The sequence below is a fragment of the Callionymus lyra genome, chromosome 8 (assembly GCF_982586985.1).
Source record: "Callionymus lyra chromosome 8, fCalLyr1.hap1.1, whole genome shotgun sequence".
Taxonomy (NCBI): Eukaryota; Metazoa; Chordata; class Actinopteri; order Syngnathiformes; family Callionymidae; genus Callionymus; species Callionymus lyra.
This window is the reverse complement of record NC_141825.1, coordinates 25,671,626-25,686,011: the sequence shown is the minus strand read 5'-3', so window position 1 is coordinate 25,686,011 and position 14,386 is coordinate 25,671,626. Positions and strand designations below refer to the sequence as shown.

Below are 14,386 nucleotides of genomic sequence, written 5' to 3'. Positions count from 1 at the left end.
GGAAACCTGGAATAGTTTTTCATAATGAAAGGGACGTCAAGACTGCAGGATATTTGTCAGAGAACAGTTTCTTCACTTCACAGTCTATTAAAAGTAGACCACCAGTAGATCCTGACCTCGAGGTGTTCTGTGGTTTTCCTCCGCGCGACACGCGAGTCTTCTCACGTTACCTGATTTATAATTAATAGACGTGAGGAGGTGACAGGATCCGGCCCAAAGTGAAATTCAAAACCTCATTCACAAAGCTCTAGCCGGGACTCCTACAGCCCCGCGGATCCGACGTGGAGACCAACCGGACCCCCGAGATGTCCCTCCGAGCCAAGTCCCACTCGGACCTCCAGGCGGTCGGGAGGAACTCTCTGGACGACGGCTTGTTCAAGTCGTTGTCCGTGAGCAGCGGCAGCTTCGCCAGGAGCGCTCGCTTCGGGACCGGGTCGGCGGAGGAGGTCAAGGGCCTCTTCTCGAGGAACCCCGGGAGGCCGGTCCGAGCCGTGAGACCGGTCAGCGCCGTCAACTCCGGCGGTTCCTTCTTCCAGCTCAACCATCTGCAAGGAGAGCTGGTCAGGAAAAGGAAGGTAAAGATAAAGTTGACTCGATCCTGAAGCTATTAGTTGGATAAAATATTGGGGATCGAGATTCACGCCAATGACCTTTGAACTTACCATCAAAAATGTTGTCAATGTTCTGAGGTTTATTTCCATTGATCGATGAGCAGAAGTGTCCCGACCATTCCTAGGTAAAGGCTGTGGAATTGCAGCGTGAAATGTTATCTGAGGTGACGGAACTAAAGCAACTTGTCTAATAGTCCTGAGCCGTGTCTCAAATCTCATACTTCTCTTAGTATACTAGAAGTTAGTATGCATCAGGATAGTGTATCACAGACCTCAGAGCCCGAGCTGGGGTGTAAGTCTGGATCAGATCACTGATGGAAGGTCTGACCATGAATAGATCTGAAAGTAAGAACCAGAATTTTAAAATGACCCTGAAAGAAACTGGCAGCCAGTGAAGAGTTTGAAGGAGAAATGTGAGTTCTTCTACTAGAGCAGCCAGTGAAGAGTTTGAAGGAGAAATGTGAGTTCTTCTACTAGAGCAGGCAGTGAAGAGTTTGAAGGAGAAATGTGAGTTCTTCTACTAGAGCAACCAGTGAAGAGTTTGAAGGAGAAATGTGAGTTCTTCTACTAGAGCAGCCAGTGAAGAGTTTGAAGGAGAAATGTGAGTTCTTCTACTAGAGCGGCTCAGAATTCTGGCTGCAGAGTTTTGTATGAACTGCAGGCGAGACACATCCTTCTGGTTTAGACACTAAATAAACTGTTGCAATAGTCCAGACGAGAAGAAACAAACACATGGATTATAAGATCCAGATCATGTTGTGACAAGATTTTCCTAAATTTAGAGATTTTTCTCAGTTGACCACCATCCTCTTAATACACATCTTTGCCCAGAACATGTGATTCTTTGGTGTATTCTCATCAAAACCCCGTCCCTCAAAGCAGCAGCTAACAATATATTGGACATATCTCGTGATACTTGACTGGACAGAAGGCCTGGAGCCTGTCCAAGCTACTCGGGTCAAGAGGCAGAGATGCATCTCAGACTCAGGGTTATAGCCTCAAAGGTATACTTAAGTGAGATCTAGGTGATCTTCTTACATCTGTCCTTAAGCCCAGAGATGTCAGCCGTCCTTAAAATACACCTTCACCACATACATCTACCAGACATGTTCTTTCACTGTTTGAAGGCCTCTCCCATCTGGTTTAGGAATGTGAGGACCTGAAGAAAGAAAACAGGTTCTTGTCCAATGAGATTCATATGGAACGGATTACTATGCGCAGCGAGAACGAGCTGACCATGAGAAACCTCCGCAACCTGAACCAGGAGCTACAGACTCAACTCAAAGAGGTACGACTCGAACGAACGATGGCAGACTCGACGTTTCTCAGGATTCAGAGCCGGTGAAGAGACGTGAACTGTGATGACCTGTTGAAACAAGGAGCGACAGTTCTGAGCTGCTGTGTTGAAATGAAAAGCTTTTTAACTTATGGCTCGCAAGCTATTTGGAGCTATTTGGACTGTCTCTGCGGAGTAATACAACAGAGTCTTCTGGAGTAATAATACAGAGTTTTGTAGATTTATACTATAGACTTTTGTGTACTTATACAACAGAGTCTGGCAGAGTAATACTACAGTCTTGCAGAGTAATACCACAGAATCTGGCGGAGTAAAAATACATAGACTCGCGGATAATACTATGTAGATAATACTATAGACTTATACTATAGAGTCTCGCAGAGTAATACTATGGAGTTTTGCAGAGCTTTACTATGGACTTTTGGGGACTTATACTTCAAAGTCTTGCGGAGTAATCCTACAGAGTTTTGCAGAGTTATACTATGGACTTTTGGGGACTTATATTACAAAGTCTTGCAGAGTACTACTACAGAGTTTTGCAGAGTTATATTATGGACTTTTGGGGACTAATACTACAGAGTCTCGCGGAGTAATACTACTGATTTTTGCAGAGTTATACTATGGACTTTTGGGGACTTATACTACAGAGTCTCGCGGAGTAATACTACTGATTTTTGCAGAGTTATGCTATGGACTTTTGGGGACTAATACTACAGAGTCTCGCGGAGTAATACTACTGATTTTTGCAGAGTTATACTATGGACTTTTGGGGACTTATACTACAGAGTCTCGCGGAGTAATACTACTGATTTTTGCAGAGTTATACTATGGACTTTTGGGGACTTATACTACAGAGTCTCGCGGAGTAATACTACTGATTTTTGCAGAGTTATGCTATGGACTTTTGCGGACTTATACTACAGAGTCTCGCGGAGTAACACTACAGAGTTTTGCAGATTTATACTATGGACTTTTGCGTACTTGTACTAAAGAGTCTCGCGGAGTCATACTACTCAGTTTTGCAGATTTATACTATGGACATTTGCGTACTTGTACTATAGAGTCTCGCGGAGTCATACTACTCAGTTTTGCAGATTTATACTATAGACTTTTGGGGACTTGTACTAAAGAGTCTCGCGGAGTCATACTACTCAGTTTTGCAGATTTATACTATGGACTTTTGCGTACTTGTACTATAGAGTCTCGCGGAGTCATACTACTCAGTTTTGCAGATTTATACTATAGACTTTTGGGGACTTATACTACACTCAACAGGAAATAGTCGTAAAGGGGTTAGCCGGCCCACAGGCTGGACTTCCGAAATTGTGCATTTGTACTTGTTGAGTCTCGCAGAGTAATACTATGGAGTTTTGCAGATAATACTATAGACTTTTGGGGATTTATACTACACTCAACAGGAAATAGTCGTAAAGGGGTTAGCCGGCCCACAGGCTGGTCTTACAAAGTTGTGCATTTGTACATGTTGATAGTTTCAGTTCTTGTGGCTGAAACCTATGTTTTATAGGATAGCAGTGTTGACAATTCAATCAGTTAGATGGGAAAGAGCTGAGCCAAAGGGGAAAAAGTCTCAACTTTTTACTATTGATGAAAGGTAGTGTTTGATCAAACAAAGACAAACTGTTTTTCCCAAAACCACGAAGGTCAGAAAGTGAACTTTAAGATACATTCAGGAAGGATAAATGGATAAATATGATTTTCAGAAGAAAAAAAAAAGGAATACGGGCATAAAGAATGAATATGTGGAATATTTGTGTAACAATTGTATGTGCAGAAGTGATGACATCGTCTGAATCGATCGGCCAAACGTATAGATCCATAAGTTACTCCAACAGTTTGAACGTACACATGTGCACAAGCTTCACGCCGTTGAACAAAAACAAATGTTTTGTCTGAAACATTAGCTGCGACAGAAGATGTACCAGAGCCAGCAGAGAGCGACGCTGTGCTCACGGGCCGCAGACCAGGCCGAGGAGGCCCGAGGGGACGCGGAGAAGAACCGGACCCTGGCCGAGGCCCGGGCCCTCGTGAGTCGCCGGGACCGGGAGGCGACGGAGGCCGACAGGACCCGGCTCGGAGAGGAGCTGGAGCTTCTTAAGAAGGAGGTGCAGAACCAGATGTTTAAACACAAGGCACGGAGACGAACGACAATCCTGTTCCATCTCTTAGAGAACGGATCTCCAGCTCTCTCTGGCTCGAGCGGAGAAGAACTACTTCGAAGCGAAGCTCAACCTTGACCGAGTGACCGCCGAGAGAGCCGCCCTCACGGAGGAGAAACAGATCCTGGCGGGCGACGGAGACGAGCTCCGGCAGAAGTTGAGAGAGATTTCGGAGGAAAACGTGAAGAACAAGGACAGGTGAGCATCAAAGTGAAGAGGCTTCGTCGTTCTGCCTCGACGGATTAGATGGAGACTCTGTGGAATCTAACTTTGAACGCAGCAGCATGAGGGGATCAGATGTTCTGACGACCAGAACTCTCGCTGACGAGTGGAGTTTCTCTGTGATAACACTGTTCTGTTCTTCTCAAGTGAGACCAGGATCAGCAGAATTTACTGGACCATTATGTTTAGATAAGAAGGAGCAACGGGTCCATCTTCATACAGGACTAGATTATAAGGTGCAGCTCTGTACTTGTACTCTGTAGTCGGGAGACCCGTGGAGTAATACTATGGAGTCATGCAAAGTATAACTAAGGAGTCAGTGGAGAAATACCACAAAGTCTTGAGGAGTAATACCTCGGAGTCTAGAGTCCAGAGTTAAACTAAAGTGTCTCACAGAGTCTCACAGAGTAATACTACAGAGTCTCGTAGCGTAATACTACAGAGTCAGCAGATTAATACTACAGAGTCTCACAGAGTAATACTACAGAGTCTCGTAGCGTAATACTACAGAGTCAGCAGATTAATACTACAGAGTCTCACAGAGTAATACTACAGAGTCTCGTAGCGTAATACTACGGAGTCAGCAGAATAATACTACAGAGTCTCACAGAGTAATACTACAGAGTCTCGTAGCGTAATACTACAGAGTCAGCAGATTAATACTACAGAGTCTCACAGAGTAATACTACAGAGTCTCGTGGCGTAATACTACGGAGTCAGCAGAATAATACTACAGAGTCTCACAGAGTAATACTACAGAGTCTCCTGGCGTAATACTACGGAGTCAGCAGAATAATACTACAGAGTCTCACAGAGTAATACTACAGAGTCTTGTGGCGTAATACTATGGAGTCAGCAGAAAAATACTAGAGTCTCACAGAGTAATACTACAGAGTCTCGCAGAGTTTCATGGAGTAATACCACAGAGTATCACAAAGTAGTAATAAAGAGTCTCACAGAGTAATAGTAAAGAGTCTTGCAGAGTAATAAGGAATCTCCTAAAACTGGATTATAAAGTGCATTCAGCACCATGTGACTTTGGAGTTTTACTCCGTAGTCAGGAGAGTAATACTGCAGACTCTCGCAGAGTAATAATATTGAATCTTGCGAAGCAATACCACAGAATGTGGCAGAGTAATATCATAGTAAGTCATGGGGAGTAACACCTGCAGCACATGGAGAAACATGACACCATCATGGCTTTGATAGTGTTCCTGAGAGAGGAGACCACAAACCTGACGGCTTTAAAAATGCCACAACTTCAATGCAAACGTAACGTCTGGCTCTGTGGTAGGTCTATTATGTGGGATCCGTTGGAGAAAAAGAAAACCCATTTAAGTGCTGCCAAAACAACACGTTAGATTCATGAGTGTCCAAAGGCCGAATCACACATCATGATCACTCCTGGAATTGGAGGAAATTCCCTATTAGAGGTTCAGGGTCAGAATAAATCTCTGTCCACAGTGTTGACCTGAGAGTCACTAGAGTCTTTCACTGCTGGTGGCACTGATGGTTGTCGTTTCTTTGGAAGACTGAAGACATCTAGTGGTCAGATTGTGAAATGCGTGAAGGGATTTTCCATCTTGTTGGCAGGAAATTAATCATAACTGAAAAGGGAATGTCAACTGGAAGAAATCTGGCTTTAGTCACGTTTTGTTTTAGCAATTCATCACCAGGCGCAGAGAGACACACCCTTCAAAATAAATCACTTCAAAAACTGAACCCAGTTCAACATCTTGTTAGACAAATAACTAAGTAAGTCGATGGTTAGGAAGACAGTGAGTTAGGTTTGTTTCTTTTAACAGAGATGTCATCAAGGCCAAAGTAATCACTTTAGGAAAAGAGGCTCTGTTTTGTATTAGGCTCCAGAGAACATTAGGTCTGATGGGATCAAGGAGGACTCGGATAGAGGTTTAAACGCTTCTTTGAAAACAATATACAGTCGACAATATTGCCGAGGAGATTTACGGAGGATGTTGGCTGACGATGGTCAGGTGGTTACGTCATGATTTACTGCAGGAACAGAGGAGAATTGTGGGAAGAATTTAAGAATCATCAGGAGGTGATGATTCTTGTAAATAGAGAAGCATATTAAAGTCGTCGGATGAGTCACTTTGGGGACTGGATGACCGTTGATGAGTCATGATGGATGGATAGATGTAGATATACAGCAGATAGATGGATGTAGATATAAATGGATGGATGTAGATATAGATGGATGGATGTAGATATAAATGGATTATTGCAGCTATAGAAAGATGGATGTAGATATAGATGGATGGATGTAGATATAGATAAATGGATGTAGATATAGATGGATGGATGTAGATATAGATAAATGGATGTAGATATAGATGGATGGATGTAGATATAGATAAATGGATGTAGATATAGATGGATGGATGTAGATATAGATAAATGGATGTAGATATAGATGGATGGATGTAGATATAGATACATGGATGTAGATATAAATGGATGGATGTAGATATAAATGGATTATTGCAGCTATAGAAAGATGGATGTAGATATAGATGGATGGATGTAGATATAGATGGATGGATGTAGATATAGATAAATGGATGTAGATATAGATGGATGGATGTAGATATAGATGCATGGATGTAGATATAGATGGATGGATGGATGTAGCTATAGATAAATGGATGTAGATATAGATAAATGGATGTAGATATAGATAAATGGATGTAGATATAGATGGATGGATGTAGATATAGATAAATGGATGTAGATATAGATGGATGGATGTAGATATAGATAAATGGATGTAGATATAGATGGATGGATGTAGATATAGATAAATGGATGTAGATATAGATGGATGGATGTAGATATAGATACATGGATGTAGATATAAATGGATGGATGTAGATATAAATGGATTATTGCAGCTATAGAAAGATGGATGTAGATATAGATGGATGGATGTAGATATAGATGGATGGATGTAGATATAGATAAATGGATGTAGATATAGATGGATGGATGTAGATATAGATGCATGGATGTAGATATAGATGGATGGATGGATGTAGCTATAGATAAATGGATGTAGATATAGATAAATGGATGTAGATATAGATGGATGTAGATATAGATAAATGGATGTAGATATAGATAAATGGATGTAGATATAGATGGATGGATGTAGATATAGATAAATGGATGTAGATATAGATAAATGGATGTAGATATAGATGGATGTAGATATAGATAAATGGATGTAGATATAGATAAATGGATGTAGATATAGATGGATGGATGTAGATATAGATGGATGGATGTAGATATAGATAAATGGATGTAGATATAGATAAATGGATGTAGATATAGATGGATGGATGTAGATATAGATGGATGGATGGATGTAGCTATAGATAAATGGATGTAGATATAGATAAATGGATGTAGATATAGATGGATGTAGATATAGATAAATGGATGTAGATATAGATAAATGGATGTAGATATAGATGGATGGATGTAGATATAGATGGATGGATGTAGATATAGATAAATGGATGTAGATATAGATAAATGGATGTAGATATAGATGGATGGATGTAGATATAGATGGATGGATGGATGTAGCTATAGATAAATGGATGTATATATAGATGGATGGATGTAGATATAGATGGATGGATGGATGTATATATAGATGGATGGATGTAGATATAGATAGATGGATGGATGTAGATATAGATAGATGGATGTAGATATACACAGATAGAGCAGTGAGTGACATCTAGTGGACTCTAGTGAACACATCACTAGCAGCTACACTGAGACTTATATCTTGTGAAGACTGTGGTCAGTGATTTCTTCTCCACAGAGAAGGAACGTCATCTCTCAGGAAGGTCACATCTGTCTCAAGAAGCTCCTCGTCTGGATCATACAAAACAACGAGAGTTCAGCTGGTCCAGGTGTTACTGCAGCGTGAACGCAGCCAAAAAAGCTCTTTACATTTTGACACTTTTAAATAGATGTCGAGAAACATCTCAACAGTTTCATGTAACATCTCACTCACGCCTCATCCTTCACACGTGTGACCTTAAAACATCCGGAGAAGAAGAAGAAGACCTCATGTCTCTGTTCACAGCGAGCTGAGCTGGAAGCTGAGGGCCACGGCTCTGGACGAGGAGCTCAAGAGAGTGCGACAGGCCCAGCAGGAGGCCGAGGCTGAGGGACGACTCCTGGAGAAGCAGAGGCAGGAGAAGACAACAGAGTGTCTGGTCTGGAGAGAGAAGCACCAGGATCTCAGCGACAGGGTCCGAGCTCAGGAGGACCTCAAGGCTCTGCGCCAGAACAAGGGAGTCAGTCACTTCATTTTTGGGGGTTTTTAAGTGTTCTCCAAATACTCTAGAGCAGTGTTGGATTAGAAATACTCTCAGGGGCCACATGTTATACAGTCACTACTCTGAGGGGCCACATGTTATACAGTCACTACTCTGAGGGGCCACATGTTATACAGTCACTACTCTGAGGGGCCACATGTTATACAGTCACTACTCTGAGGGGCCACATGTTATACAGTCACTACTCTGAGGGGCCACATGTTATACAGTCACTACTCTGAGGGGCCACATGTTATACAGTCACTACTCTGAGGGGCCACATGTTATACAGTCACTACTCTGAGGGGCCACATGTTATACAGTCACTACTCTGAGGGGCCACATGTTATACAGTCACTACTCTGAGGGGCAACGTGTTATACAGTCACTACTCTGAGGGGCCACATGTTATACAGTCACTACTCTGAGGGGCCACATGTTATACAGTCACTACTCTGAGGGGCCACATGTTATACAGTCACTACTCTGAGGGGCCACATGTTATACAGTCACTACTCTGAGGGGCCACATGTTATACAGTCACTACTCTGAGGGGCCACATGTTATACAGTCATTACTCTGAGGGGCCACATGTTATACAGTCACTACTCTGAGGGGCCACATGTTATACAGTCACTACTCTCAGGGGCCACATGTTATACAGTCACTACTCTGAGGGGCCACATGTTATACAGTCACTACTCTGAGGGGCCACATGTTATACAGTCACTACTCTCAGGGGCCACATGTTATACAGTCACTACTCTGAGGGGCCACATGTTATACAGTCACTACTCTGAGGGGCCACATGTTATACAGTCACTACTCTGAGGGGCCACATGTTATACAGTCACTACTCTGAGGGGCCACATGTTATACAGTCACTACTCTGAGGGGCCACATGTTATACAGTCACTACTCTGAGGGGCCACATGTTATACAGTCACTACTCTGAGGGGCCACATGTTATACAGTCACTACTCTGAGGGGCCACATGTTATACAGTCACTACTCTGAGGGGCCACATGTTATACAGTCACTACTCTGAGGGGCCACATGTTATACAGTCACTACTCTGAGGGGCCACATGTTATACAGTCACTACTCTGAGGGGCCATGAAACAAAACATTCATGAATAAAGAATTGAAATTAAAATGTGGAAACTGACAAAAGAAAAAACAACAATACAATTAAGGTTTATAGGATAAAATGGCGACACTATGTTTAAAAAATGATGCCAAGTTTCGTGAAATTAGTAGATTGATCAGATGATCAAACTGATCAGATGATCAAACTGATCAGATGATCAAACTGATCAGATGATCAAACTGATCAGGTGATTTGAAAATTTCAGTTTATCTAAAAGGTGCAGTTAAAGGTTCCATTAAAAAGATTCTGCACCAGATTTAGCACAAGATGCTACTTTCCATCTGTAGTCCTCAATGCAGACAGTTTACATAATACATCACATACAAATAAAGCAAAAACACAATAATATACAAAAACACAGTACAATCTTATAATGTCAATGATGGCCAAATACCCGTCTGGTACTATTAGGACTGGTGGTCTAAAAGACAAAAATCTGCTTTGTTCCTTAGATTGTCTGGAGCTCGTTCCATTCTTTGATGCCTTTGTATGAAAAGGCTGATCGAGAGAACGCAGACTTTCTTTTGGGAACATTGCAGTCGCCCCTGGACTCTGACCTTAAAGCTCTGCTCGTAGGTCGAGAGCATGGCTGTGTAAAGGTCTTCAGGGGAGGAGGGGCAGCATCATGCAGGACTTTATATAAGCAACTTATTCAAATGTTGACAACGATCTTCTCTCTCTTTGCGCTTGATGGATCTACTGACTCCTTTAAGAAACATCTTAAGACGTTTCTATTTGTTCAGGCTTTTCCTTGAATTTCTCGAACTCCTGTGTTGTTCTCAGTATTATCTTGATCTTTAAAGTATGTACTGTTTTGAGTATTGTTTTGATTGTTAAAGCGCTTTGTGACCCTGGTCTCGAAAAGCGCTATATAAATATATATTACTTACTTACTTACTTACTTTATGTATCATGTTGGAGAACCTTATCAAGTTGTCAAAGCTCAAGATTTGATGTTTTTCAAGGATGAATGACAGGCCTCGCTTGAGATCATGATGACAAGCAAAACATTTGAAATTATCATTGCATGAAAATAACATTTTGCTGCTTCCGATGATAAGGAGCTCCTGATGAGTTTAAAGTTGGCAATGTTACATTTTAGCACATTGCAGACCTTTTTTCACATGTTTTTTAAAAATTAAGTGTAGGGTCCAAAACGACACCCAAGTATTTCACTTCATTTACATCTATCTATCCATCCATTTATCTACCTATCCATCCATCCATCCATCAATTTATCATTCTATCTACCTATCCATCCATCCATCCATCCATCCATCCATCCATCTAACTATACATTCATGTATCTACAGTATCTATCTACCTATACATCCATTTATCTATCTATCTACCTATCCATCCATTTATCTATCTATCTATCTACCTATCCATCCATTTATCTATCTATCTATCTATCTATCCATTTATCTATCTATCTATCTACCTATCCATCCATTTATCTACCTATCCATCCATCCATTTATCCATCTATCACCTATCCATCCATCCACTTATCCATCCATCAATTTATCATTCTATCTACCTATCCATCCATTTATCTACCTATCCATCCATCCATTTATCCATCTATCACCTATCCATCCATCCACTTATCCATCCATCCATCCATCAATTTATCATTCTATCTACCTATCCATCCATCCATCCATCCATCCATCCATCCAACTATACATCCATGTATCTATCTATCTACCTATACATCCACCCATCCATCTATCTTTTTATCATCAAACCATCACTAATAAAAATAGTTTGTGTGTTTGTATGTACTTTTATTCTTTTGATGTAAAGACACTTTAGTTTTCACTTTTTTTTACCCTTGTCTGGAAAAGCGCTATACAAATAAAAAATACTTACTTACTTACATTGACTTTACATTGTTAAACTAAAATTAAAAAAAACTATATTCACATATTTGAGCTAATAACGTATAATACGAATAAACACAAAATAAATGAGTCAGTTTCCACATGATCCATTTTTTTCCTCTGATCTTACAAAGACCACATGATTCCAGTCAAAGACCCCCTCGTGACCCCGGACCGTCTGCTCTAGATTGTTCAGACACATCAATGTTCAATGTTTCTTATCTTGTGACTGCAGTGCCAGGCCAACATCAAGAGCTTCTTCCTGTGCATGACAGAGAGTGACCAGAGGGTGAAAATTCTGAAGAATCCGGACGGTTTGCCAAGAAACTTCACGGTAATTTGCAGTGATTGGTTGACGACGCTTCAGAAGGCAGAGTTGGATGGTTTGAGATCAGAAGCCGAATAGAATAGATGTTCAAAGTAGTTGATGGAGCCTCATGTGTGTCATGATGAATTATGATACATCTTGACAGGAGATGACACTCAGCTTGAAAATGATGCCAGTTCCCTTTGATTTAATAGATTAAAATCAGAAGAAGTAATGATGAAGCAGAGAGTGACATCTAGTGGCCTTTCAAAGTGAAGACACTGTAGCCTGATACAGTTGTAGATATAGAAGGATGAATGTAGATAGAGATGGATGGATGTACAGATAGATGGATGGATGGATGGATGTAGAGCTAGATGGATGGATGGATGTAGAGCTAGATGGGTGGATGTAGATATAGATAGATGGATGTAGAGATAGATGGATGTAGATATAGATGGATGAATGTAGATAGAGATGGATGGATATAGATATCGATGATGGATGTAGATATAGATGGATGGATGTAGAGATAGATGGATGTAGATATAGATGGATGAATGTAGATAGAGATGGATGGATGTAGAGATAGATGGATGGATGTAGAGCTAGATGGATGGATGTAGATATAGATGGATGTATATATAGATAGATGGATGTAGAGATAGATGGATGATGTGGAGATAGATGGATTTATGTAGATACAGTATAGATGGATATATGTAGATATAGATGGATGGATGTAGATGGGCGGGTGTAGATATAGATGGATGTAGATATAGATGGATGGATGTGGATGGATGTAGATATAGATGGATGGATGTAGATATAGATGGATAGATGGATGTAGATATAGATGGATGGATGTAGATATAGATGGATGGATGTAGACATAGATGGATAGATGGATGTAGATATACATAGATGGATGGATGTAGATATACATCGATGGATGGATGTAGATATAGATGGATGTAGACATAGATGGATAGATGGATGTAGATATACATAGATGGATGGATGTAGATATACATCGATGGATGGATGGATGTAGATTTACTGTACATAGATGGATGGATGTAGATATAGGTGGATGGATGTAGATATAGATGGATGGAGATATAGATGGATGGATGTAGATATAGAAGTAGATATAGATGGATGTAGATATAGTTGGATGTAGATAGACGGATGTAGATATAGAAGTAGATATAGATGGATGGATGTAGATATAGAAGAAGATTTAGATGGATGTAGATATAGATGGATGGATGTAGATATAGAAGTAGATATAGATGGATGTAGATAGATAGATGGATGAAGATATAGATGGATGGATATAGATATAGATGGATATAGATATAGAAGTAGATATAGATGGATGTAGATATAGATGGATGGATATAGATATAGATGGATATAGATATAGATGGATGTAGGTATAGATGGATATAGATATAGATGGATGTAGATATAGATGGATGTAGATAAAGACATTCTTCAAAATGCAGACACTGCATCATCAACCCTTCCCTACTTCAAAGCAATAGATCATAGAGCGACATCTAGTGGACTCTGAAGATAATGAAACTGCTTCATGAAACATTGACACATCACATTATAAATGACTACGACTTACACCATTGTTGTGGTCCAGGAGGGAGACCCAGTGTTCCTGTCCACACCAGAGTCCAGCCCAGAGGAGCCCGAGAGGAGCTCGTCAAGGTCATACTTCCTGGTTACTCCTGAGAAGATCAACTTCTAATGTCTTCGTTCTCCTTCCACAGGACCATGTTCAGGGTTTGTGCTCCAAACATGGCGAGGGATCAGGGTCCGACCCACTTCGACGAGCTGCCAGCCTTCGGGGGAGAACGACCCGACTCGGCGGCCCGGCGCAGGAGCAGGAAGGTGGTGGACTACTTCTGGATCCCCACGGACCAGGACTAGAGAAGAAGCAGCTCCTTGTTTGTCAAGACTGAGACTAAACCCGTTATATTTAATGTACACTTTATTAGCTTCTAATGCTAACTTACTAGATGAAGCTTCCACTATATTTTACTCCTCATATCGATTCCTTTAAACATCTATTGAAACATCATCTTTAACCTACAGCGCCACCTACTGAGCTCCAAGGAATACAAAAAATGATTATAATCAGGGTCATGAAGCTTCATCAGCGCCTCATTAGTTCCAGTGATGCTGTAGGTCACAGGTGTCAAACTGGTCCAGAAAAAAGGACCGAGACGGTGCAGGTTTTGGATCCAACCAGTCGAGCACATGTAGTTTAAACCAATCAGGCGTCTGAAGACAGTAATCAATTAATTGTCAGTCAAGTGTTTCTGTTTAAGCCGACGCCTGATTCGTTAACTCATGTT

The 14,386-nt window shown here is 41.0% G+C and overlaps 1 protein-coding gene across 1 annotated transcript; it reads left to right on the top strand.

The window, feature by feature from the left end:
- Nucleotides 1-305: 305 nt before the first annotated feature.
- Nucleotides 306-13,958, top strand: LOC148074391 (uncharacterized). The gene is made up of 8 exons (XM_087798036.1): nt 306-575; nt 1,759-1,899; nt 3,831-4,031; nt 4,096-4,283; nt 8,431-8,644; nt 11,940-12,038; nt 13,669-13,736; nt 13,799-13,958. The coding sequence occupies exons 1-8, from the start codon at nt 306-308 to the stop codon at nt 13,956-13,958; spliced, it is 1,341 nt and encodes a 446-aa protein (XP_087654162.1).
- Nucleotides 13,959-14,386: the final 428 nt, after the last annotated feature.